Source organism: Pecten maximus, chromosome 1 (genome assembly GCF_902652985.1).
Source record: "Pecten maximus chromosome 1, xPecMax1.1, whole genome shotgun sequence".
NCBI lineage: Eukaryota > Metazoa > Mollusca > Bivalvia > Pectinida > Pectinidae > Pecten > Pecten maximus.
In genome coordinates this window covers 13,791,807-13,818,913 of record NC_047015.1, presented here as the reverse complement: position 1 = coordinate 13,818,913, position 27,107 = coordinate 13,791,807, and the positions used below count along the sequence as shown (strand labels likewise).

The following is a 27,107-nucleotide window of genomic DNA, read 5'->3' as shown; positions in this document are numbered from 1 at the left end:
TTTTATATTTTCATCATTTGACCCGTGACCTTGAATGAAGGTCAAGGTCAAAGATAAGCATAACATCTGTAACATAGATAAAAGAGCAGAAACCTTTTATGTGCAATTTTGGCAGATTTTTTATTTTTTTTGGTTTATTTATTTTTTTCAGAGTGCCATATCACTGTCATTTTTTATATGATGATCAAACCTTGGACATTCTGTTTCAGTGGTTCATGTTCTTTCATATACAGTGAAAAAAAGCTAGCCCTGACCAAATGCTAACCAAAAATCTCCAAAGAAAATGAAACAAATTATGGTAAAAAATGTGAGTTTCCTAAATACGAGGGCTGATTGGTATGTTGAGCTTCATATTGTAGGATTTTAATTTTGCTGGGCACTTTGTATTATTTTTCCACATAATCCCCTTCAGTATCTATACACTTTTGCCAGCGGTGTTTCAGGGCCTCACTGCCACTATTATAGAACTCCTTTTCTTGGCTATTCAGAAAGTCATCCACTGTATGTATGACGTCATCATCGGACTGAAAGTGGGTGCCTGAAATAGCTGGGTTTTTTTTAAATAGATGAAAGTCTGAAGGAGCGAGATCAGGTGAATAACGCGGATGCTCAAACAATTCAAAACCACAATCATGAATGGCAATGGCAGACTTGAGAACAGGAGAATTGTCCTGATGGAATAACACACTTTTTGCGAGCTTTCCGCAGCGCTGTAGTTAAATATTTTCCAGTAACTGCCTCAGAAGTTAAGCATAGTATGTGCCATTGATTGTTTGTCCATTATAATCTAACAGTAGAATACCATCTGCATCCCAGAAAACCGAGGCCCTAACCTTCCCCGTTGATGGAACAGTCTTTGCCTTTTCTGGCAGGGGAGAGCTAGGGTACTTCCATTGTTTCGATCGTTGTTTTGCTTCTGGGGTAAAATGATGGACCCATGTTTCATCCATAGTGACAAATCTCCGAAAAAGTTGGCAGAAAGGTTCAGATTAGCACACAATAATGTGCGCCTGGTGTGCTTCTCATCAACTGTCAGAAGTATTGGTACCCATCGGCCAAAAGCTTTCTCATTGCAAGATCCTCGGTCAGAATGGAATGCACTTTTTCCTGTGAAATGCCAACTCTACTGGCTATATATCTCTAAAACCTGTCTGTCAGTCATATCAATATCATGAACTTTATTGACCATTTCTGGGGTTGCAACATTGACAGGCCTTCCAGGACGGGGTCATCCTCAAGGCTATCGGAGAGACCCCGAGGAGATATAGGAACAAGAAAGACATGTAGAAACCCAGAAAGGCAGGTGTATGAGATTGTGATCAAATCTACAATCTTTTTCACCTACAAATCTATGAACACTGAGGTGGCATCACAGCGTATAAGTTAATTGGGTTGCTCTGAGGAGATTCGGCTACTATGTGTAGATGTTGATTTGGCTAAACTATGTTTCTAACCTAGCCATAGATGTGGTAGTCTATAGGCCCCTTTTGTCCTGGAAGATGACTTCCTTTACCTGTCGCTTGAAAATACAGTTCTCTCTGTCAAACACTTTGTCAACAACATCATTTTCTTTTACGGCATGATCTGTGAAATCTCCTGCCTTCCGAGGTTTCTATGTCTTTCTCATTCCTATATCTCCTCAGGGTCTCTCCGATACATGATGTGTCGCAATTCTTGCATCCAATAAGAGACATATATTCGAATAGGAAGCAAATAATAGCCCAGAAAACCTAACTAACATTATGGAGACATCTAATTTAAACTGGCAAATCTGCTATAAGGGTAATTGTAACAAAATTTACCCTTGTCATTATCACAGGATATAAACATTATACAATTGTATACCAGTACTTCTACAAGACTAGAGCACTGTCAAACCAGTTTTTTTTAATGTATGAAAGTGTTAATTCCAACTGTGCATCATACTAGTACATCAATGTACATTTAAATTTGATTTCAGAAAAACCCCTATGTACGACCTCTGACCACAAGAAACAATGAAGGAGGGGCAGAGATTGGGGTCAACAGGTCCAGTTCCAGTCAAGGTTACTACCATTCATGTTCCTTTCCTCTTTTTAAATTACTTGTACATCATCACAGTTACATTTGTGGTTCATCAATCCTTAGTAACCAGACATCAATCCTTAGTAACCAGTTAAACAAAAACTGTGAGCTGATATCTTACAGTTTCACTAAGTGATTTTTCCCCCAAAGCCCATTTTGAAGGCACCATATCAACTCTGGACTAGTTTGTTCCTGAGTCTACACGGTCCATGTAATCTATTTGATACCAAGTAGCTATTTATATAGTATTGAGTATAAACTCAGCACTTGGAAACCAAATCTACTATTGACATGATAACCTGTCAGCTAATCTTACCCCAAACATATTTAACCACCAACCAAACCTACCCAAAAACACTTCGACCACCAATCAAACCTACCCAAAAACACTTCAACCACCAACCAAACCTACCCAAAAACACTTCAACCACCAATCAACCGAGCCCAAAAACACGGCAACCACCAACCAAACCGACCGCAAAAACCACGGCAACCACCAACCAAACCGACCCAAAAAAACGGCAACCACCAACCAAACCGACCCAAAAACACGGCAACCACCAACCAAACCTAACCAAAAACAACGGCAACCACCAACTCAAACCTGACCCAAAAACACGGCAACCACCAAACAAACCGACCCAAAAACACGGCAACCACCAACAAACCAACCCTAAAAACACGGCAACCACCAACCAAACCGACCCTAAAACGGCAACCACCAACCAAACCGACCCAAAAACACGCAACCACCAACCAAACCGACCCAAATAACACGGCACCACCAATCAAAACCGACCCAAAAACACGGCAACCACAACCAAACCGGACCCAAAAACACGGCAAACCACCAACCAAACCGACCCAAAAACACGGCAACACCAAACCAAACCGACCCAAAACACGGCAACACCAACCAAACCGACCCAAAACACGGCAACCACCAACCCAACCGACCCAAAAACACGGCAACCACCACCCAACCGACCCAAAAACACGGCAACCATCCAACCAAACCGACCAAAACACGGCAACCACCAACCAAACCGACCCAAAAACACGGCAACCACCACCCAAACCGACCCAAAACACGGCAACACCAACCAACACAGACCCCAAAACACGGCAACCACCAACCAAACCGACCAAAAACACGGCAACCACCAACCAAACCGACCAAAAACACGGCACCACCAACCAAAACCGACCCAAAAACACGGCAACCACCAACCAAACCGACCCAAAAACACGGCAACCACCAACCAAACCGACCCAAAACACGGCAACCACCAACCAAACCGACCCAAAAACACGGCAACCACCAACCAAACCGACCCAAAAACACGGCAACCACCAACCAAACCGACCCAAAAACACGTGCAACCACCAACCAAACCGACCCAAAAACACGGCAACCACCAACCAAACCGACCCAAAAACACGGCAACCACCAACCAAACCGACCCCAAAAACACGCAACCACCAACCAAACCACCCAAAACACGGCAACCACCAACCAAAACCGACCCAAAAACACGGCAACCACCAACCAAACCGACGCAAAAACACGGCAAACCAACCAAACCGACCCAAAAACACGGCAACCACCAACCAAAACGACCCAAAAACACGGCAACCACCAACTCAAAACGACCCAAAAAACACGGCAACCACCAACCAAACGACCCAAAAACACGGCAACCACAAACCAAACCGACCAAAACACGGCAACCACAACCAAACCGACCCAAAAACACGGCAACCACCAACCAATACCGACCCAAAACACGGCAACCACCAACCAAACCGACCCAAAACACGGCAACCACCAAACCAAACCGACCAAAAACACTTCAACCACCAACCAAACCTACCCAAAAACACTTCAACCACCAACCAAACCTACCCAAAAACACTTCAACCACCAAACCAAACCACCCAAAAACACTTCAACCACCAACCAAACCAACCAAAAACACTTCAACCACCAACCAAACCTACCCAAAAACACTTCAACCACCAACCAAACCTACCCAAAAACACTTCAACCACCAACCAAACCTACCCAAAAACACTTCAACCACCAAACCAAACCTACCCAAAAACACTTCAACCACCAACCAAACCTACCCAAAAACATTCAACCACCAACCACCTACTCCAAAAAACAACTCAACCAACCAACCAAAACCTACCCAAAAAACACTTCACACCAAAAAACCCCAAACCTACCAAAATACACTCAATGAAACCAACCAAAAAACCGACGCAAAAACACGGGCAAAAACCACCAACCAAAACTAACCAAAAACACGGAACAAACAAGGCAAAACCGTACCCAAAAACACTTCAACCACCTACCAAATCTACCCAAAAACACTTCAACCACCAAACCAAACCTACCCAAAAACACTTCAACCACCAATCAAACCTACCCAAAAACACTTCAACCACCAACCAAACCTACTCAAAAACACTTCAACCACCAACCAAACCTACCCAAAAACACTTCAACCACCAATCAAACCTACCCAAAAACACTTCAACCACCAACCAAACACAACCAAAAACACTTCAACCATCAACCAAACCTACTCAAAAACACTTCAACCACCAACCAAACACAACCAAAAACACTTCAACCATCAACCAAACATACCCAATACCTTTCAATTGCTAATTAACCAAACATTTAATCATTCATCATATAACATAGTAACACAAATGACGAAGGAAGACAACTTTTTGACTCATGCCCTGACCAGGCCTTGAACTCACAATCTACAGCACCCAATCGCCTAGCCAGAAATACCTGCAGCTTATACTGCTGTGCAACATCGATCCATGCTCTTTAAAAAAGAACATTTCAATGGTGCAGTGATGGTCGCCCCGATACCCTGACATGATCATACTGACAAGTCGTCTATTAGATGATATGAATACCTAGATCGCAATGTATTTACAAACATAGAAGCGAATTGTACATATTTTATTTCATCACAGTACAACTATGACAGGAAATTCAAATAGTAACACAAATGACGAAGGAAGACAACTTTATGACTCATGCCGAGACCGGGCCTCAAACTTGATCAAATATACAAAATGTATATATATAAGCGATTATATTTATTGTTTATACTGATATACAGACACATGTTTGTGATAAATTACACATATACATATATCTCCTTTGTACATGTATAATCCTCTCTGAAACAATCAAGATCAAAATCATAGTTTCATTGTAAATATCAGGGAGAGGGCTTTTGCCAGTTGCCCAATACCCATTGAATTTAATTCAATAATTTCTTTGTGAAATGAAATTGTAAATCTAACTATAGCTTTGTTATAAATATTATAGAGCTACAGTTTCATTGTAAATATTATGTTTGTACACATAATGTATCTAAATATAGCTTCGTTATAAATATTATAGAGCTACAGCTTCATTGTAAATATTATGTTTGTACAAAACATCATTGTAAGCAAATTAGAATTCCACAGAAGTGGATGTGCCGCTCGCCCACTTAATTGAAAGGTTGTCATTATGAAAAATTCATGATCACCATATGAAAAGAATCATTTTTTCTCATGTCATTTGATGGAGTTTAACGTCCACACAACATCTGAGGTTATATATGCATGGTATCACGATTGGATATCACTGTGTGTGGCATAGCTCCAGCAATGGTTGGAATTTGACACCAGGATTAAACTCTAACTGTAATCCTTTATTCATGAAGATGTGACAAGTAAATATAGTTAATAATGAATGCTAATTGATTATTGCAAGGGTGATAACTCCGGAGTAAAATGACTATCGAGACAGGATGTCAATTTAACTGTTTATCCATTTTGGTTAAGTCTTACGGAAAGTTAAAATTTGATATGCCAAGCATGAAGCAAGCGGTAGCGAAAAAGTTAGGGAAACGGTTAATTATGCGAATTCGTAAAGTGCAAAGGGCTATCACTTCAGCAAAAAGAAATGGAACTTTGACAGGGGTTGAAACTCCATCCGTGGTCTTATATGATAAAGACACATACCAAGTGACAAATTGATGTAGCAAGCCTATAAGAGTCTGCCATGCTTCATAGGCGACATTATAATATAGAAGTATAGCTTTATTGTAGATGTTATGCTTGTACAAATAATATAGGGCTATATATATTGTGATTGTAAATATCTTGTATATACAAATGATAAAGAACTATATCGTGATTGTAAATATTTTAGAACTATAGTTTCATTGTAAATATTATGTTTGTACAAATAATATAGAATAATATTGTTATTGTAAATATTATGCAACTAAGGCTTCATTGTAAATATTATGTTTGTACAAATGATATAGAACTATATTCGCATTGTAAATATAGAACTATCAACCAAACTTTATCCCAAACACCACTGAATTCTGTCAGCTTTTTATTTACTTATTACAACAACAAATTTGAACTGTTAAAGTTCTATAAATATGTTCTCGTCGCCTAAACATTCATTGGTTGTGTTACAAACAATCCTCAAATGTCTAGAACTATTTTTGAAACTAATTTTCTGTCTGTTCCTTGTATAATACAAAACATACATCACAGAAGTGATACCTTTAATATTTCATAAACAAGTTCAAATTAGTTAATTTAGTTTAAAATTCAAATATCTATTAGAGTAAATGTGTAAAAGAAAAAAAATTCATTTTAAAATGTTGAAATGATTACCTCTTGCCAGTTCTGCATAGCTTGATTTGTAATTAAGAAAACTTTTATTTTTTAAATCCTGAAAATGGACATATTTTGTGTTACTTTACTATGTCAATCTATCTCATCTTAATATTTGGGATTTTTTAATTTCACTTTTTTGAAAAATTAACCAAAGCTGATCAGGCTTTGAATAGCTAGCAACAGCATCTAAAACAAACATGATAGTCTGCCTCTGGACTGATCAATTCCAATCTCCAGGCATATATGCATAATTTTAGCCATGGACTTCAGCAGATTTTTTTAAAATCAAAAAGCTAACAAGACTTTTAAAACTAGCTCCATATCCGTTATGACATTGTAGACCATGCTTGACTAAGTCAATTACTTGTAATGCCATTCTATTTTGAATTATTAAACACTTGTAAGTACTTTGTGTTGAAATATGCATGTGTTGAGATAAAAGGATGATGCGCTATATTATCGGATAAAAAGGTTTTGAACTGAAAACGGATATATCTCGAGTAATATAACCGATGTTCTGGTTAAATCGAAATATTATGCTATTATACAAACCCTCAGTATGTTAGGCCAAAATGAAAATATAGTTGGTTTGGTTTAACCTGCCGGACCCAGAAAACATGTGCCTACTCAGAAAATGTTATCATGAAAAATAAAACTTTTTTTTGTTTTTAATGACTTGACCGTTCCGGATATTTATATGCAAGTTGCTTTGCAAGTTTGAAAATATGTCTCGCAAACCCAAATAAGCTTGGTGTGTGTTTTCTTTTGTTTAAGATCACAGAATAAATAATAATTTCCAAACAGTTTATATTATGGTTTGTTTATGTATTGAAGGTTGAAAATCTGTTTTCAGAACTGAATAAATAAAAAGTTCAGCACTACGTACGTACCTACCCATATGTAAAACCCCCTGGTCGGGTTACAGCAAACCAAGATACATTCATGTATTTTTAAAGATGGCCTTAATAGGTAGTATAACAGGTGCTCTTTATAGACCATTCAGCTTGTAATACATTTGTACATACATGACCATATCATACACAATTACACAGGTGGTATTGATGAATTTATTTTTATATATAGATTCATTCTCTATTATGACCATTTAACAAATTTTGTATGTTAATTTGCATTAATGAAATGGATTTTGGTGAAGCTTGTACATGTATACGGAATCTATATCCAAAAGTGTAAATAAGTTATGAAAGCCAAAGTACAAAGTCATTTTTCATTTGATGATTCTTACAAATAACAGTCCCAATATTTCTGTCAATGGTAAATGAACCATAATATTTTCGGAAGGTTTTTAATACAAGGAACCCAATGTGCTAAATTAGTAGTGAACCCAAGTTCTAATTCAGCTTTTTTTTTTTTTTTATTATTGAAACCTTACTAGAATATAATGATGTCCACATTTTTTTTTATTGAAACCTTACTAGAATATAATGATGTCCACAAAGTAATATTAAGAGTACCTGAATGAATGCAATTAAGCCAACCAGAATGTTTCTGACAAAATTATATTGGGACATACATGATTCATGTAGCACTTTCACTTCCAAGTATACAGATATAACAAAACAATGTTGATTATTATGTAAATACAAATAACCTTTATGATCCTTGAGAAACAAGTTTCACCTCCTTTTGCTCAGTTATTTGAATTTAGACTACAATAATGTAAGTAATTTAATCAAGACTGAAGTATACCAAGCAAAAACAAAGAAACTAAAGCTTTTATCTTTCCATATGTTAACAATTATCAGCAGGAATTGAAGACACTGGAATAATGAAATTCACAGTTTTGATAAAACACCTTTGTACTTTTCCTCTGATATTCATACCTATGTTATTCCTGACCTGAAACGGTCAATGAAATGTGTAAGAACTTGTTCATAATTGTTTTAAACTAAAGTTTGAATTCTATAAATATCTATAACCTAGCTGCCACTTAACATATTTATGATCATCTCTTGAACAAATTTCCGGCCTCAAGATTGAAAGACTGACTGGTACAAGGGAAGTAATTCCACAGATTAATCACCAGGTTTCCATCCTATTGGTTTGTCACAAACTCAATCTGAGCATCTGTGTCTGACAATACAATAATATAAATATTTACTCCTTCAAAAAAAAATCCCAAAACAAAATAAGTACCTACAACAATATCTCAGACAGAAAAAATAAGACTTTGATCAAAACTATATAGGCTAATCTCCTGTATAAAGTTCCAATGTTGTTTGAAAACCTGAAGTAGAATCTACTTCAAGTATTACTTCAAGTTTTCAACCAAACCTCAAACAGTTTGGATGGAGATATAGACAAGCTATTTACCTCAATGTTTGGTGAAGTAGCCATCACACCTCATGATGCATACAACAATACAGGACAAGCCTGATAGATTAGAAGATTCAAAGTCTGTTAAGGATGCTGTGGTTTTATGATCAAGGATACAATTCAATAAAACTTATATTAATGTATATACCAGTGCACATTATGCTTAATTGTGCTAATCAATTAGGCACTCTAGATCTTGTTGTGGTATACAAAAAAGTAATAACACTTCTTGGAAATTTTGTGTTAAGCTCATCAATGTTTGTATGTTGTGTGTGGTGTGGTACAGTAGCACAACTGTTCCTCTTATGGTCAATTCAAAGAAAATAAGCGAGACACAATTTTGTTATTTCCTTTAAAACCATTAAAAACATCAAATGATAAAATCATTTTGATAAATCATTAAGCAATCATTAGAATATCAATAAATCTGTCTGACACTTTTATTATCATACATCAATTTCGGGATCTCCTGGACATTGTTTGTGGTTAAAATTTTGATGCATAAAATATAATGACAGGAGTAAGGTATTTTTAGCATTTTTGATTCAGCCCCAAAATGTACCTGGACAAATTACACACAAAGGGGAGCAAATTACATTGGTTTTGATGGTAAGAAGAGAAGAGATATTTGCTTAGCAGCTGATTAATGACTGATTAACATGTAAACCTCACTAATGAAAACTTCTCATAGATTGCCTATAGAATCAAACTTACCTATAAATACTACTTATTACAAAAGAGGAGCAACAAAACATTACCTTTATAGACAGGTGCCTTGATTGGGGGGTTTAAATATTGAAAATGGTTACAAGGAATCAGAACAGGTTATCTTTGAGGCAGATTTATTTTAACCGTTAAATCGCTACATTTGTTCACATCACTTTATTACTAATTTTATCCATTTTTACTTCAGGAATAACTGATAACATAACAAAGAAAATGCATTAATTTTCTTCTGGAATCAATTTCTAAAGGACAAATATGAGCATTTGAGCCAAATCTGAAGCTTACCTCCACAGAAATATCCCGCTCCACGCTGTATCTTGTTCTCAGAAACTTCCGCCTTGCAAACAAATAAAAAACCAAATTAATTATCATATTCTTATCTCTATTCATTCATATTTAGTAGAGATATTTTTTTTCAAATCTCACACTTTTAATTGCATCCATTGTTATTATACTTCATGGTCATACCCAATATCATTATCCTGGATATTTTTCAATGCAGAAATTAGTTCAAATTACTTTAATAACATGTTTCAGTTAAATGTTCTTCCAAATGTTGATTTTCTATTTTGTAAGATGCTTTTCATAAACTTTATTATATCTTTTTACAGAATATATTAGAAATTAAGCTCAGTAAGAAATCAAATAACTGACATAACATCCTTGACTATTATGTATACAGTAGCATGATTATATCAATTTAATTATTTTCACTTCCAATTTAAATATCACACCACAGAATTACAGCCATAACTACATGGATGGATGTAGATTGTATTTATTCTTTTGATATCAAATAGAAGAAAATCATTTTCTTGCCTTACTAACAAGATAATGATAATTCAATGTATATATAGGTATGGCCAAATGTTTGTTGCATATGCAGACAGGAGAAACAAACATGTTAGAGATCACACAGAAGAAACAAACATGTTAGAGATCACACAGAAGAAACAAACATGTTAGAGATCAGACTGGGAAAACAAACATGTTAGAGATCACACAGGAGAAACAAACATGTTAGAGATCACACAGAAGAAACAAACATGTTAGAGATCAGACAGGGAAAACAAACATGTTAGAGATCACACAGGAGAAACAAACATGTTAGAGATCACACAGGAAAAACAAACATGTTAGAGATCAGACTGGGAAAACAAACATGTTAGAGATCACACAGGAAAAACAAACATGTTAAGAGATCACACAGGAGAAACAAACATGTTAGAGATCACACAGGAAAAACAAACATGTTAGAGATCAGACTGGGAAAACAAACATGTTAGAGATCTCACAGGAAAAACAAACATGTTAGAGATCAGACTGGGAAAACAAACATGTTAGAGATCACATACGAGAAACAAACATGTTAGAGATCACACAGGAGAAACAAACATGTTAGAGATCACACAGGAAAAAACAAACATGTTAGAGATCAGACTGGGAAAACAAACATGTTAGAGATCACACAGAAGAAACAAACATGTTAGAGATCACACAGGAGAAACAAACATGTTAGAGATCACACAGGAGAAACAAACATGTTAGAGATCACACAGGAGAAACAAACATGTTAGAGATCACACAGGAAAAAACAAACATGTTAGAGATCAGACTGGGAAAACAAACATGTTAGAGGTCACACAGGAGAAACAAACATGTTAGAGATCACACAGGAGAAACAAACATGTTAGAGGTCACACAGGAGAAACAAACATGTTAGAGATCACACAGGAGAAACAAACATGTTAGAGATCACACAGGAGAAACAAACAGGAGAATGTGTGGTACATTAATACATGTTTCAGGGACCAGGAGACTGTGCTACTATTTTTTAATCGTTTTTTACGTAGATTCATCCTCACTTGGTTGTATCAGGGTAGATTTTGAAATAGTGCTGGCAGGACTGGGCTGAACAAATTACATTGACCATAGGGGTATGTATCGTTTCATGTATACATTATTATTGTAAGGGCTATAGAATCTGTTCACCTTAGTCAAAATCAATATAACATTGTATTTGTTGTTTATAACACACTGGATAAATATGATGAAAAACAATAGAATGGATACATGTGTTTAGGTTAATATGTATGACATTTACATGAGAAATAGCGTAGGAACAGAAACAGCTACAGTGTAGGCCTATGATAAACAAACATCGACAAGTTAAAAGACGTGACAATAGGCTGCAACGTGGCAAAATAACAAGTTATTCAACAAATTGGGTTTCAATATACTTTTTGCTGGAAATGCCGAAGCATCTCCCTAGACAGTTCCCCATGTCTCAATGTCGATATATCCTTTACTGTGTCATAATCTCATGATGAGGTGGGTCTCCAGCAGACCAACACTTCCTTCTTCTCACCGGAAACACCAAAGGGAAATAAGTCTCCCTATTAAACGGGAAGGTGGCGCACGACTAATTCATTTCCAGCAGACTAAGCCACCCGATACTGGCCTATCTGTTGATGTTAATATAGAGATTTCTGATGTATGATATTGAATTAAACTGAACCAAAATCATTAAAGTAAAGATGGCATATATAAGTAACCTTTTTTATGTTAACTTCTTATAATACCTTTTTTTGTACAGTATGTGTACTGTATTGAGTCTAAAATCTCCCCTTGGAGTATCATGACCCCCTTGAAAGTGATAGCCCATCCAAAGTAATATTAGGCCTATATCACGGGTCCTCTCGAACATTTCCGGATTTTGCTGCTTCCACTTCAGCTCGAACGTATTGCCCTCTGGCTGGTATCAGGAATGGAGGTCCGATAATTAAGGGTTGTGATATCAAAATGGTTATATATACTTAAGTTAGGTTAAGTTAAGTTTATTTCTGGTTCAGGACTTTTTAAGTCCTCTATACCAGACTCAAAATAATACATAATACAGATTGATACAGTATTTCTGTCTGGTCTAGTGTACATTGTTTTTTATGAATTAATTGATGCTTTGTAGTTAAAGAAAAGTTCTTGGTTTTTCCAGTGATCGTCTAGCTTGTTTTTGAAGGAGTTTACATTTAATGCTGATATAACATGTTCGGGCAATTCGTTCCAGATTGACACTGTTCTGTTTGAAAAGTAGTTTTTTTTCTAGGCGTATTTGTGGATAGTCTAGGGAATATTTTTTTGGTATGTCCTCTGGCACTGTTGCGTTCGGCAGCATCCTTCCATAAAATGATACCATTAAAACATTGTTTATCATATATTTTGCTTATTATTTTCTACAGTTCTATCATATCTCCTCTAATTCTTCTGAATGCCAAAGTTGGTAGTTTGAGTTTTTCCAGCCTCTCACTGTAGGTCAATTCCTTCATTCCCGGGAGACACTTGGTTGCTCTTCTTTGAACCCCTTCTATCTTGTCAATGTGATTTTGTAAGTGTGGTGCCCGCACAGGACTAGCGTAGTCAAGTTGGGATCTTACCAGACATTTATATAATGGGATAAAAGACCTGGTATCCATAAACTGGAAGTCCTTCTGAGACGTGCAAACATAGAGTTCGCTTTCTTAACTTTTTCTGATATATGTTCGTCAAACGAAAGCTCGGAGTCGATGATTGCTCCTATGTCCTTCTCTTGTTTGGATTTCTGCAGGTATTTTCCGTTGAGATGATAGTCCGGTTCAGGTTCATCATGTTCTCTTCCTTTTCCCTTGCCTATTCTCATCTGTTTGCATTTGTCTGGATGCATCTTAAGTAGCCATGTATCACTCCACTTACACATTGTGTCCAGATCCTTTTGAAGCTCTGCACTGTCGTGCTCGCTTTTTATTATTTTGAATACTTTGGTGTCGTTTGCAAAAATGTACATATCCGATTGAACTGTTCCAGGGAGGTCATTTACAAAGATGACAAACATTAATGGTCTTAGCACTGAGCCTTGAGGAATTCCTGGTAATCCATGTAATATATATAATATATGTGTCGGTAGTAAAATATACTTAATGATTAATGCTCTGAATCAACTATGAACCTTCTAACATTTTGTGATATCACAGGTCAATATGGAATACACGTGGGCGTCTGTCGTCAGGTCACCCTCCGACACTGAAAAAAATCCGGTCATTTTGCTAAAAAGAAAATAGCCATAACCTCAATCTTACAGTATAAAAATGGTCAAGTCCATGATTCTGGATAATATATATATATATATTTATTTTTTTTGACAGGTGTCGTCCAATCTACGATCTACAAATTATTTTGTCAGTAAAGCGATCATAATGATAAATGATAAATCAATTTGAAATTAAACATTCATGCTTCATCATTTTATTGAAAACTATGTAACACCACCCCCCATTCTGACTTGTGCTAAAGACACTATTTGAGCTAGAACTCTATTTAATTATAACATAGAAGTTTAGCTTCAAATCCCGGAATGAAGAGGACCATGCTATGGCAGTACAAGTTCATGCTAAAAAACGGATAAAACACACACAAAATATATTTACATTTTTGTTGTTCAAAATCATGGAATCCGCCATTTTTATCGGTTCAGTCGCGAGGTGAGGTTTTTATCAGCCAGACTTCATTCATTATTTAACCACAGGGGTAGGAATGTTCACATACACACTTTTGGCGGGGAAAATATCGTCGGTTCGGAGATAAGTCAGACGTTGGTAGGTATTATACTGTCATGATTTAATCCGCTATATACCCAAAGTACCGTTTGTATCTGCATTGTCCTTTGAACAAACAGTCCAGTTTTCTCATGCTTTATATTTTATATAATAAGGTTTTTTTTCAAACACTCCGGACAAGTTTGATTTACAAGGTAACCCTGTAGCCAAAATGCCATTTCTGCTGAGTATCGTTCTACAGTGTATGATTCTGACTTTCAAAGCAGCTCACAGTTAGACCCGCATGTATGGCAAGCCGTTGCTGGAAAAAAAAGAGGCATTTACAATTAACATTAATTAAAAACAACTCATTTATTAATATTAATGAATCAACTCAATTTTAAAAATTAATAAATCATTTGTGATTATTAATAAATGAAATGAATTATCAATAAATGTCTTTTTATCCACAACGGCTTGCCATGTATACGCAGGCCAACTTTGAATCCTCATATATTCTGATGTTTGAAAGTAAAATCTCTTCATGAAACTTAAATACACCAATCAAATTTCAATGTGTGTGGGTGGGGATGTGGATGGGTGGGTGGGTGGGTGTGTGTGTGCGTGCGTGCGTGCGTGTTTTTCAAATCCAGTATCGATATTGATTAAATCAATAGTACGTCTTACAAATCTAACTAAAGCTAATATGTTCGATATGTGTTTGCTTTTAAGCATTGTATGGTATTTTTTTAGTGTGACGGTTCCTGTCGATATTTTTTGTATACTTACTGGTCTTGCAATGAAGTTAATTTCGTCTGCTCAGTATTACATAATTTGTTAATTTTTCATCTCAAAGTTGTCTGGTAAGTAATTGTTCTTATTTGCTTGAACCTGTTTCGGGAGAAACACATTTTCCATTTTTATTTATTTATATATTATTATTTCAGTTTTTATTTAGTTATTTTATTTAATTTATTTCTTGTGATAAAGTATAAACCAATCTCAATCTTATCCAAATTAGACTTGTTATTTCCGCTGTTCTACGATACACTGTAATACAAGTTAATTTCCGCTCCTCTACAGTACACTACGGTACTGTATTGCAGTGTATCGTAGAGGAGCGGAAATTACAAGTCTAATTTTAATTAGATTGATACCAATCTGTATGAAAAATCAAAAATTGATTCTGTTGCAATTAGTTTGAGGTAAAACCATAAAATGACTGAAGTGAAAGCACAAACCTACACGAGAGATTGAGACAGTTAGGACTGACATCTCTGGAATCATAGCCTTATGATATGGTCCAACATTTGTTTCGATTTTTGGAGGGATTTGTGTCAACAGCGTAACCGTGCTCACAGGCGAGAACGCGAATTCTTCGAAACAAAAAAAACAAGGGCGGGGGGTGGGGGGGTGGGGGTGCAACGTCAGGGGCTAAAGGACATTATTTCTGTAACAGGGTTGTAGACACCTGAAACAATTTTCCTCCTGGCGTCGTAAATAGTTAAAAACAATTCAATCTGACTCAATAAGCAATGTGTTAATCATCCTTCCAAAGTGCTATGAATAATCACAATTTACCTAATGAAATGTATTCCGAGTACACTTTTATACAATCATACCATGTCACCGGTTCACTGAAAACATGATATTTTTATTAAAATTCACTAAAAAAAAGCCTATTATAAAGCTTAATTAAGGTTTCCACACTGTCCTTCTGCTTCTGCACAATTAGGTGGATTTAGATAAGATTTAATTTTGTTTGTGTTATAGGATGAAGAATGGCCAATGGGAGTCTGGCTCCTTTTGGGTGGAGGGGCGGGCCCTATCCCCAATTGGGGTCTGACTTCTTTTGGGTGGAGGGGCGGGTCCTATCCCCAATTGGGGTCCGACTTCTTTTGGGTGGAGGGGCGGGTCCTATCCCCAATTGGGGTCTGGCTTCTTTTGGGTGGAGGGGCGGGTCCTATCCCCAATTGGGGTCTGACTTCTTTTGGGTGGAGGGGCGGGTCCTATCCCCAATTTGGGCCTGGCTTCTTTTGGGTGGAGGGGCGGGTCCTATCCCCAATTGGGGTCTGACTTATTTTGGGTAGAGGGGCGGGTCCTATCCCCAATTGGGGTCTGGCTTCTTTTGGATGGAGGGGCGGGTCCTATCCCCAATTGGGGTCTGGCTTCTTTTGGATGGAGGGGCGGGTCCTATCCCCAATTGGGGTCTGGCTTCTTTTGGGTGGAGGGACAGGCCCTATCCCCAATTGGGGCCTGGCTTCTTTTGGGTGGAGTGCGGGTCCTATCCCCAATTGGGGTCTGGCTTCTTTTGGGTGGAGGGACAGGCCCTATCCCCAATTGGGGCCTGGCTTCTTTTGGGTGGAGTGCGGGTCCTATCCCCGATTGGGGCCTGGCTTCTTTTGGGTGGAGTGCGGGTCCTATCCCCAAATGGATGTCTGGCTCATGGATGGAGTGGCGGGCCCTATACCAAATGGATGTCTGGCTCTCTTTGAGTGGGGGCGGGCTCTATACTCAACTGGGGCCCGACTCCCTTAAGGTGGAGGGGCGAGCCTTATAACCAGTTGGGGTCTGGCTCCCTTTGTGTGAAGGGGCGGGCCCTATACCCAACTGGGACCCGACTCTCTTTAGGTGGAGTGGCGAGCCCTATATCAATTGGGGGCCTGGTTCCCTTTCGGTGGAGGGATGGGCCCTATACCCAATGGGGCATGACATCCTTTGGGCGGAGGGATGGGTCCTATTAGGGAAATAAAGGTTCTTTTGTATGAATATAGGATTCTGGCTACATTTGGCCTATAACATTCTTTTGCGAGGCTAACACAGCGTATAAATGAAGTTTCTGACCCCCTTAGGTCACAGGCAGACAAGTCCCAATAGTGGCAATAAACGACTAGGGAAATGATTAAATATCAAAGTTAGGTTTTAGAACTACATGATTTGCTTTACATTATCCTTTCAAACAAATTCTTCGGATTCACAAACTTAAATCTATATTGAGCTGGAAAAGTAAGCATACATATGAAAAATATTGTTTTGTCCAACATGAGTAAAGGATCAATATATAACGTTTATTTGATGATTTCAGACAAAAAATCATGAACATAATTTAGATATTACGAAATGCCACCCAAGCGTCACCTTACCTGACCAAATTGCAGTTTTTCGAATAATGCACGTGCGGTGTATGCCTTCGGTTTTTGTCGCATGACCCGTGTATACACTGTACTAGAGAGATGTACCCCATTATCTAAACATCGAGAGTTGACGAGTGTAGCAATGCCAAGACTCGCAACGGAGCAAAGAGACAGGGCATTTGGCATGCTCCTGACCAACGTCTAAAAGAATGACGTCACCAGAACATTCAACGTGACACGACTACACCAATAAACTGTTCAAGGAACAACGAGAGTTCTTCCAAGGAGTGGTCGGCCCCGTAAAACGTCCCCCAGGGAGGATAGATACATCCGGCTTTGTCATCTAAGGGATCGCTATCTGACGTCGACATCACGACGTCATTTTTAGAATTGTGTTAGTCCATGGAGCATCATTTTCATTTCATTTCCGATGCAAGCATTAAGACCATACGAACGTTTGATTCTAAACCAACGTCTTCAGTGGTCGAGGCTAAAATCAATTTAGGGAGGGATGTGTTATGGTTTGGGGAGGGGGGGTTATGGTTGGGGAGGGGGATGTGTTATGGTTTAGGGAGGGGGGGTGTTATGGTTTGGGGAGGGGGATGTGTTATGGTTTGGGGAGGGGATGTGTTATGGTTTGGGGAGGGGGAAGTGTTTATGGTTTAAGGAGGGGGTGTGTTATGGTTTGGGGAGGGATGTGTGTTATGGTTTGGGGAGGGGGATGTGTTATGGTTTAGGGAGGGTGTGTGTTATGGTTTGGGGAGGGGGATGTGTTATGGTTTGGGGAGGGGGATGTGTTATGGTTTGGGGAGAGGGATGTGTTATGGTTTGGGGAGGGGATGTGTTATGGTTTGGGGAGGGGGATGTGTTATGGTTTGGGGAGAGGGATGTGTTATGGTTTGGGGAGAGGGTGTGTGTTATGGTTTGGGGGGGGGGGCTTTGTTCGTTGGGGGTGGGGGGGGGTGTGTGTTTGGTTTGGGGGGGGTTGGTTTGGTTTGGGGCGGGGGTTCTGGTTTGGGGGGGGGGCTGTTTAGGTTTGGGGGGGCGGGGGTTCTGGTTTGGGGGGGGGGTGTTATGGTTTGGGGGGGGCATGTTTGGTTTGGGGGGGCGTGTTTGGTTGGGGGGGGTGTGTTTGGTTGGGGGGGGGGGTGTTATGGTTTGGGGGGGGGGTTTGGTTTGGGCGGGGTGTGTGTTTTGGTTGGGGCCGGGGTGTTTGGTTTGGGGGGGAGCCGTGTTTGGTTGGGGGGGGCTGTGTTCTGGTTGGGGGGGTTGTGTTGGGGGGGCCGGGGGTGGGGGGGTGGGGCGGGGCGTGCTGGGGGGCGCGGTTTGGATGGGGCGGGGGGGGGGGGTTTTGGGGGGGGTTGGGTTTGGGGCGGGGCCGGTGGGTGGGGGGGGGGGGGGGTGGGCGGTGGGCGGGGGCGGGGTCTATGGTTTGGGGAGGGGTGTGTGTTATGGTTGGGGAGGGGGATGTGGTTATGTTTATGTGGGGAGGGGGAAGTGTTCTGTTTGGGGTGGAGGGGTGTTGTGTAATGGTAATTTGGTTTTGGAGTAGGGGGATGTGTTTATGGTTTGGGTGGAGGGGATGTGTTTATGTTTGGGGCAGGGGATGTGTTATTGTTTGGGAGGGAGGAGGAGATTGTGTTATGGTTTGGGGAGGGGGATGTGTTATGGTTTGGGGAGGGGGTGTGTTATGGTTTGGGGAGGGGGATGTGTTTATGGTTTGGGGAGGGGGATGTGTTATGGTTTGGGGAGGGGGGTTATGGTTTGGGATGCGGGGAGTGTTATGGTTTGGGGAGGGGGGAGTGTTTTGGTTTGGGGAGGGTGTGTGTTATGGTTTGGGGGGGGGGGATGTGTTATGGCTTGGGGAGGGGGAATGTGTTGATGGGTTTGACGGAGGGGTTGGTGTGAGTGGTATGTTAGGAGGGTTTGTGTGTTATGGGTTTGGGGAGGGGGATGTGTTATGGTTTGGGGAGGGGGGTGTTATGTTTGGGGAGGGGTGTGTGGTGTGTGCATATGGTTTGGGGAGGGGGATGGTGTTATGGTTTGGGGGAAGGAGGGTGGTGTATTATGTTTGGGAAGGGGAAGTGTTATGGTTTTGGGAGGGGATGTGTTATGGTTTGGGGAGGGGGATGTGTTATGGTTTGGGGAGGGGGATGTGCTATGGTTTGGGGAGGGGGATGTGTTATGGTTTGGGGAGGGGGGATGTGTTATGGTTTGGGGAGGGGTGTGTGCTATGGTTTGGGGAGGGGGATGTGTTATGGTTTGGGGAAGGGGAAGTGTTATGGTTTTGGGAGGGGATGTGTTATGGTTTGGGGAGGGGGATGTGTTATGGTTTGGGGAGGGGGATGTGTTATGGTTTGGGGAGGGGGATGTGTTATGGTTTGGGGTGGGGTGTGTGTTATGGTTTAAGGAGAGGGTGTGTTATAGTTTGGGGAGGGGGATGTGTTATGGTTTGGGGAGGGGGATGTGTTATGGTTTAGGGAGGGGGGTGTTATGGTTTGGGGAGGGATGTGTTATGGTTTGGGGAGGGGGGGTTATGGTTTGGGGAGGGGGATGTGTTATGGTTTAGGGAGGGGGTGTTATGGTTTGGGGAGGGGGATGTGTTATGGTTTGGGGAGGGGATGTGTTATGGTTTGGGGAGGGGGAAGTGTTATGGTTTAAGGAGGGGGTGTGTTATGGTTTGGGGAGGGATGTGTGTTATGGTTTGGGGAGGGGGATGTGTTATGGTTTAGGGAGGGTGTGTGTTATGGTTTGGGGAGGGGGATGTGTTATGGTTTAGGGAGGGGGTGTGTTATGGTTTGGGGAGGGGGATGTGTTATGGTTTGGGGAGGGGATGTGTTATGGTTTGGGGAGGGGGAAGTGTTATGGTTTAAGGAGGGGGTGTGTTATGGTTTGGGGAGGGGTGTGTGTTATGGTTTGGGGAGGGGTGTGTGTTATGGTTTGGGGAGGGGGATGTGTTATGGTTTAGGGAGGGGGGGGGGGTGTTATGGTTTGGGGAGGCATCAGACATAAAGACAAAACATATCTGTAACAATTCAAGGAAATCTAACGGCATCAAGGTACTATGTTGAGGTGCTGAACCAAGAGGTTGTGCCATATTTCACACGTCATTGGTTCAAATTTGACGTTAATGCAAGAAAAAGAAAAACAATGCTACCCCACACTGCGCGAGTAACACATAACTTTCTCAGAACCAATAACATTAATGTATTGCCGTGGCCGTCGAAATCCCTGTACAACCCAATAGAACACATCTGGGATGTCTTAAACCGCAGTGTACGTCATCGTCAAAACCCAGCAAAAACGCTGGCAGAACTGGAAAGGGCTCTCCACCATGAGTGGCGGAACATTCCTAGGAACATCATCGATCGGCACACAAGGTCCATGAGGAGGGGAATCAGCGCTGTGATAAACACGAACGGAGGACATACACGATACTAAGACAGCCCTCGTAATGAGTGGAGGACATACACGATACTAAGATATCCCTCGTAATGAACGGAGGACATACACTGTACTAAGATAGCCCGCGTAATGGACGGATGACATACACGATACTAAGACAGCCCTCGTAATGGACGGAGGACATACACGATACTAAGATAGCCCTCGTAATGAACGGAGGACATACACGATACTAAGATAGCCCTCGTAATGAACGGAGATCATACACGATACTAAGATAGCCCTCGTAATGGACGGAGGACATACACGATACTAAGATAGCCCTCGTAATGGACGGAGGACATACACGATACTAAGATAGCCCTCGTAATGAACGGAGATCATACACGATACTAAGACAGCCCTCATAATGGACGGAGGACATACACGATACTAAGATAGCCCTCGTAATGGACGGAGGACATACACGATACTAAGATACCCCGCGTAATGGACGGAGGACATACACGATACTAAGATAGCCCTGGTAATGGATGGAGGACATACACTATACTAAGATAGCCCTCGTAATGAACGGAGGACATACACGATACTAAGATAGCCCGCGTAATGGACGGAGGACATACGCTATACTAAGAAAGCCCTCGTAATGGACGGAGGACATACACGATACTAAGATAGCCCTCGTAATGAACGGAGATCATACACGATACTAAGACAGCCCTCGTAATGAACGGAGGACATACACGATACTAAGATAGCCCTGGTAATAGACAGAGGACATACACGATACTAAGATAGCCCTCGTAATGGACGGAGGACATACACGATACTAAGATAGCCCTCGTAATGGACGGAGGACATACACGATACTAAGATAGCCCTCGTAATGAACGGAGGACATACACTATACTAAGATAGCCCTCGTAATGAACGGAGGACATACACGATACTAAGAAAGCCCTCGTAATGGACGGAGGACATACACGATACTAAGACAGCCCTCGTAATGGACGGAGGACATACACGATACTAAGATAGCCCTCGTAATGAACGGAGGACATACACGATACTAAGATAGCCCTCGTAATGAACGGATATTATACACGATACGAAGATAGCCCTCGTATTGGACGGAGGACATACACTATACTAAGAAAGCCCTCGTAATGGACGGAGGACATACACGATACTAAGATAGCCCTCGTAATGAACGGAGGACATACACGATACTAAGATAGCCCTCGTAATGAACGGATATTATACACGATACTAAGATAGCCCTCGTAATGGACGGAGGACATACACTATACTAAGAAAGCCCTCGTAATGGACGGAGGACATACACGATACTAAGACAGCCCTCGTAAAGGACGGAGGACATACACGATACTAAGATAGCCCCCGTAATGGACTGAGGACATACACGATACTAAGATAGCCCTCGTAAAGGACGGAGGACATACGCGATACTAAGATAGCCCTCGTAATGAACGGAGGACATACTAGATACTAAGACAGCCCTCGTAATGAACGGAGGACATACACGATACTAAGATAGCCCTCGTAATGAACGGAGATCATACACGATACTAAGATAGCCCTCGTAATGAACGGAGGACATACACGATACTAAGATAGCCCTCGTAATGAACGGAGGACATACACGATACTAAGATAGCCCTCGTAATGGACGGAGGACATACACGATACTAAGACAGCCCTCGTAATGGACGGTGGACATACACGATACTAAGATAGCCCTCGTAATGGACGGTGGACATACACGATACTAAAATAGCCCTCGTAATGAACGGAGGACATACACGATACTAAAATAGCCCTCGTAATGAACGGAGGACATACACGATACTAAGACAGCCCTCGTAAAGGACGGAGGACATACACGATACTAAGACAGCCCTCGTAAAGGACGGAGGACATACACGATACTAAGACAGCCCTCGTAATGGACGGTGGACATACACGATACTAAAATAGCCCTCGTAATGAACGGAGGACATACACGATACTAAGAAAGCCCTCGTAATGGACGGAGATCATACACGATACTAAGATAGCCCTCGTAATGGACGGATATTATACACGATACTAAGATAGCCCTCGTAATGGACGGAGGACATACACTATACTAAGAAAGCCCTCGTAATGGACGGAGGACATACACTATACTAAGATAGCCCTGGTAATGAACGCAACCATTGTTGACCCGTCACTACTTCGTGGTGTAATTAGCGTTGAAATATTATTTGCCAATATAATGAAATTTCCAATAATTTCAATTACGTGTTAGTTTTGTATTTCGGTGTTGGAAATATACCATCATTTACATAAATGTATGCTTTCTTTTGCTCTTAAGTATATATGAGATGTATTTAGCTGCCCTTGCAATTGGCGTGTACTATATTATTATTCTGAAACTTTTATACCATGTATGTCCGCATGACATATTTTTTACACTTTGTCTTTCTTACTGCTAGGAAAGATCGGGTAAAACAACTACAGTGGAACTTCGTTAACTCGAACTCGGAAAACTCGAATACCCCGCTCACAGGGGCTTAGCACGATTTTTCAAATGATGGTCCATATATATGTATTATAGTGACACTATAATGTATTATAGTGACACTATAATACATATATATATGGACCATTATTTGGGAAATCGTGCCAAGCCCCTATGACCCCGCTTAACTCGAAGTACTTCGTCAGTCCCGGCCGAATTATCTCTTTATCCTAGTAAAAATTATAAAAAAAAGTATTACCCTACCCTCTTTATCTCCAACCCCCACTCCATCTCCTGAACGTTCTCCCTGCACTGAATACATTTAATGACAATTGTATTCTCTTACGATCATGTGACTATGTTTGTGTAGTGTTTATCAGTATTACGGGAGAAGTTATAAGTTTGAACAAGAGTACCGCGAACGGTACATAATACGCCCGCCATGAAAAACGACACACAGTTTATTTGAAGGAAAGAATGAACTATAAGCATGCACATTTGGGTGTGAACAAGGAATATTAGTGGCGCAAGGTTAGTACGTGATTATAACATGCAGGTATAAGAATTATACATGCAGATGTGCAATGAAATGATTGTTTGTGAAAGCTGAAATGGAATAAAATTAATTGTTGTTGGATACAGTGTGGTTACATTTATTTACCGAGAAATATCCAAATGGCTTTGTGTGGGGAGTAGGAAACTTCAAGAATGATTCGCAAACCACGACCTTAAAATTCGACTTGTCTCCAGAACTTGTTGCAAGGAACACCCGTATGAAGTTTCATTGAAATTCATTCAGTACTTTGACGGGAAACCTCCGGACAATGTAAATGTTGACGTACGAACAAAAACTTACCGACTAGGCCTACATGTAATCCCTTTTGTTTATGTAAATAAAACATATGTTAAAATTAAACATGTCCTATCGGATTTTTTTCCACGTTGTCTTTCATACTGCTAGGGATGAACATTAACTGTTTTTCACCATTGCTGACCATAACATTGCAGTGGAGAGAAGAAATGCGTCAATATCCCACACCTTTACTAACAGGTTTCTCAGAACTAGGGTTGGTATCGTTTTCCATTAAAGAGAATAATGGTATCAGACATGATCTATTTTTATCAATATATAAAAGTTACTTTCCCTTCACTACGAAAATCAAGTGTCCGCAATCATGTTTTGTAAATACCTAAATCAGTATATAACAATAACATTACAGTTCGATAGGCCCTACAACAGGAGGCACAAGGGCCTTTAACGGTCACCCGACTCTAAAGTCTCTTGTACTATATTGGACTATATACTGTACTCAGTAGCGAGTGTAGTGGTATAGCGACCATCTTTGGTTTTTGGACAAACACGAAAAATAACAACACTTGGTTAGGACTACCTCATGATCGTGACTGGTGGAACTCGAGAAGATTTTAAAATCGGTCTTGTTCAGTCATGTTATAAAATGGCGGCCTTGGCTGCCATGTTAAGCTTTTTTACAAGGCCGAAAAATAACAACACATTGTTGGCTCTCCTTCCTTAACATTCCTACAATTTTCCGCTCTATGGTACCAGTGAAGCTGAAGACCAAGTTTAAAATGTATTTTTTCAATGTTCATTGTATGTATTACATATGGCTTCCATTTCGGTTGTTTCATCTACTGACATTCACCAGAGTGAGTGGGTACGAATCCCTGTGTTCCGATATCCGAAGTGTCACTGTTGACCGTGTATAGTTACTGAGGACTTCGTATTCTTCACCATTTTCAATATTAGGACATACGTTTTCTTCAAACTTGATACAAGAGGCGCAGAGGGCCTGTATCGCTCACCTGGTTGATTTGATCAAACTTCAAAATAATGTTCATGTTAAATTTGTTAACAGCTCTATTTGTTGATGTCTAACAATGCTATATATGGTTATGGGGTGGGGATCTCAACGGTTTCAAAGATATAACAAAGAATCTAAGTCCCTAGGGGTGGGGAAAGACCCTAGGGCCTATTTCTACAACATGCCCAATAATGCTATATATGGTTATAGGGTGTGGATCTCAATGGTTTCAAAGATATAACAAAAGAACTAAGTCCCTAGAGGTGGGGAAATACCCCAGGGCCCCTTTTTAACAATGTGGTTGTGTTTATCACTTGATGGCCAAGAATGCTATACTGTATATGGTTATGGGATGGGGATCCCAATTTTTTCAAAGATATAACAAACAAACTTAGTCTTCAGGGGTGGGGAAAGACACCAGGGCTTATTTTTATAACAAGAAATTGTTCATCTCATGATGCCCAGCAATGCTATACATGGTTATCGTGTGGGGATCGACCAAAAGGTCGTTTTTAGCAATACAGCAAAATCGCTCCCTTTTGCCCAACCCCTCAGGCCCCTTTGGATGGTCTGCCCCATCATTTGTATAAATTTGAATCCTAGCCACCTAGGGATATTACCACTGAAATATCAATGTCATACATTGCTTAGTTCCAGAGAAAAAGTCGTTTTAAATATCAATATTGCCAAACGGACCTCTTTTGGCACTGCCCCTCGGGCCCCGGGGAGTCAGCCCCATCATTTGTACAATTTTGAATCTGCACCCCATAGTGATGCTACCAAACAAATATAAGCAATATTCATTGCTCCGTTTCAGAGGATAAGTCGCTCATATCAATCTAGCCATATTGAACACTTTTGGCCCCGCTCCTCAGCCCAACTATTTGTACAATTTTTAATCCCCATTTCATAGTGATGCTACCTTTCAAAAATGACCAATATCAACTGCTTGGTTTCAGAAGTCGTTAATATCAATAGACAATTAACCCCTTTTGGCCCTGCCCCTCTGGCCCCAGGGGGGTAGGTCCCCACCATTTGCACAATTTTGAATACTATCCCCATACTGATGCTATTATGGAAATATATGAGTGATATCCATTGCTCAGTTTCAGAGAAGAAGTCATTTATATTAGTACAGCTATATTGACCCATTTTGGTCCCACCCCTCTGGCCCCCAGGGGGTTAGGCCCCTTCCATTTGTACAATTATGAATACTATTCCAATAGTGATGCTACCCGGCAAATATGAGTGATATCCATTGCTCGGTTTCAGAAAAGAAATTGTTTATATCAATATAGCCAAATTGACCCCACCCCAGAGGCCCCCAGAGGCTCAGCCCCATCAGTTGTACAATTTTAAATCCCCACCCCATAGTGATGCTACCAGGCTAATATGAGCGATATCCATTGCTCGGTTTCAGAGAAGAAGTCGTTTATATCAATATAGCCAAATTGACCCCTTTTGGCCCCGCCCCAGAGGCCCCCAGGGGGTCAGCCTCATCATTTGTACAATTTTGAGTCCCCTACCCATAGGGCCGCTTCTGACCAATCTTGTTCAAATTCCAATCAGCGGTTATGAAGAAGAAGTCAAATAAGTCAATTGTTGACGGACGGACAGACGACGGACGCCACGGTATGGCAAAAGCTCACCTTGGTCCTTCGGACCAGCTAACAATTAAGATTAGGACGAAGGTTTTGAAGACCCCAGTATATTTTGTCTTTAGTAGGAATGTCAGGATTGTCACGAAAGTAATAATTACTCATTCCTTATCGCATGGACATTATTGCCAGTTAGATGAAGCTTA

At 40.4% G+C, this 27,107-nt stretch overlaps 1 protein-coding gene across 1 annotated transcript in view; it reads right to left on the bottom strand.

Moving 5' to 3' along the window:
* The window catches only part of LOC117325626 (AP-1 complex-associated regulatory protein-like), a 44,476-nt gene extending 32,252 nt beyond the window's left edge, over positions 1-12,224 (bottom strand). Inside the window, exons 1-2 of the mRNA XM_033882003.1 lie at positions 12,090-12,224; positions 10,135-10,186 (exon numbers count right to left, since the gene is read on the bottom strand). Coding sequence (XP_033737894.1) covers positions 10,135-10,186; positions 12,090-12,133 — 96 coding nt within the window. The 5' untranslated portion in view covers positions 12,134-12,224. The remainder of the gene's footprint in view (positions 1-10,134; positions 10,187-12,089) is intronic.
* Positions 12,225-27,107: the final 14,883 nt, after the last annotated feature.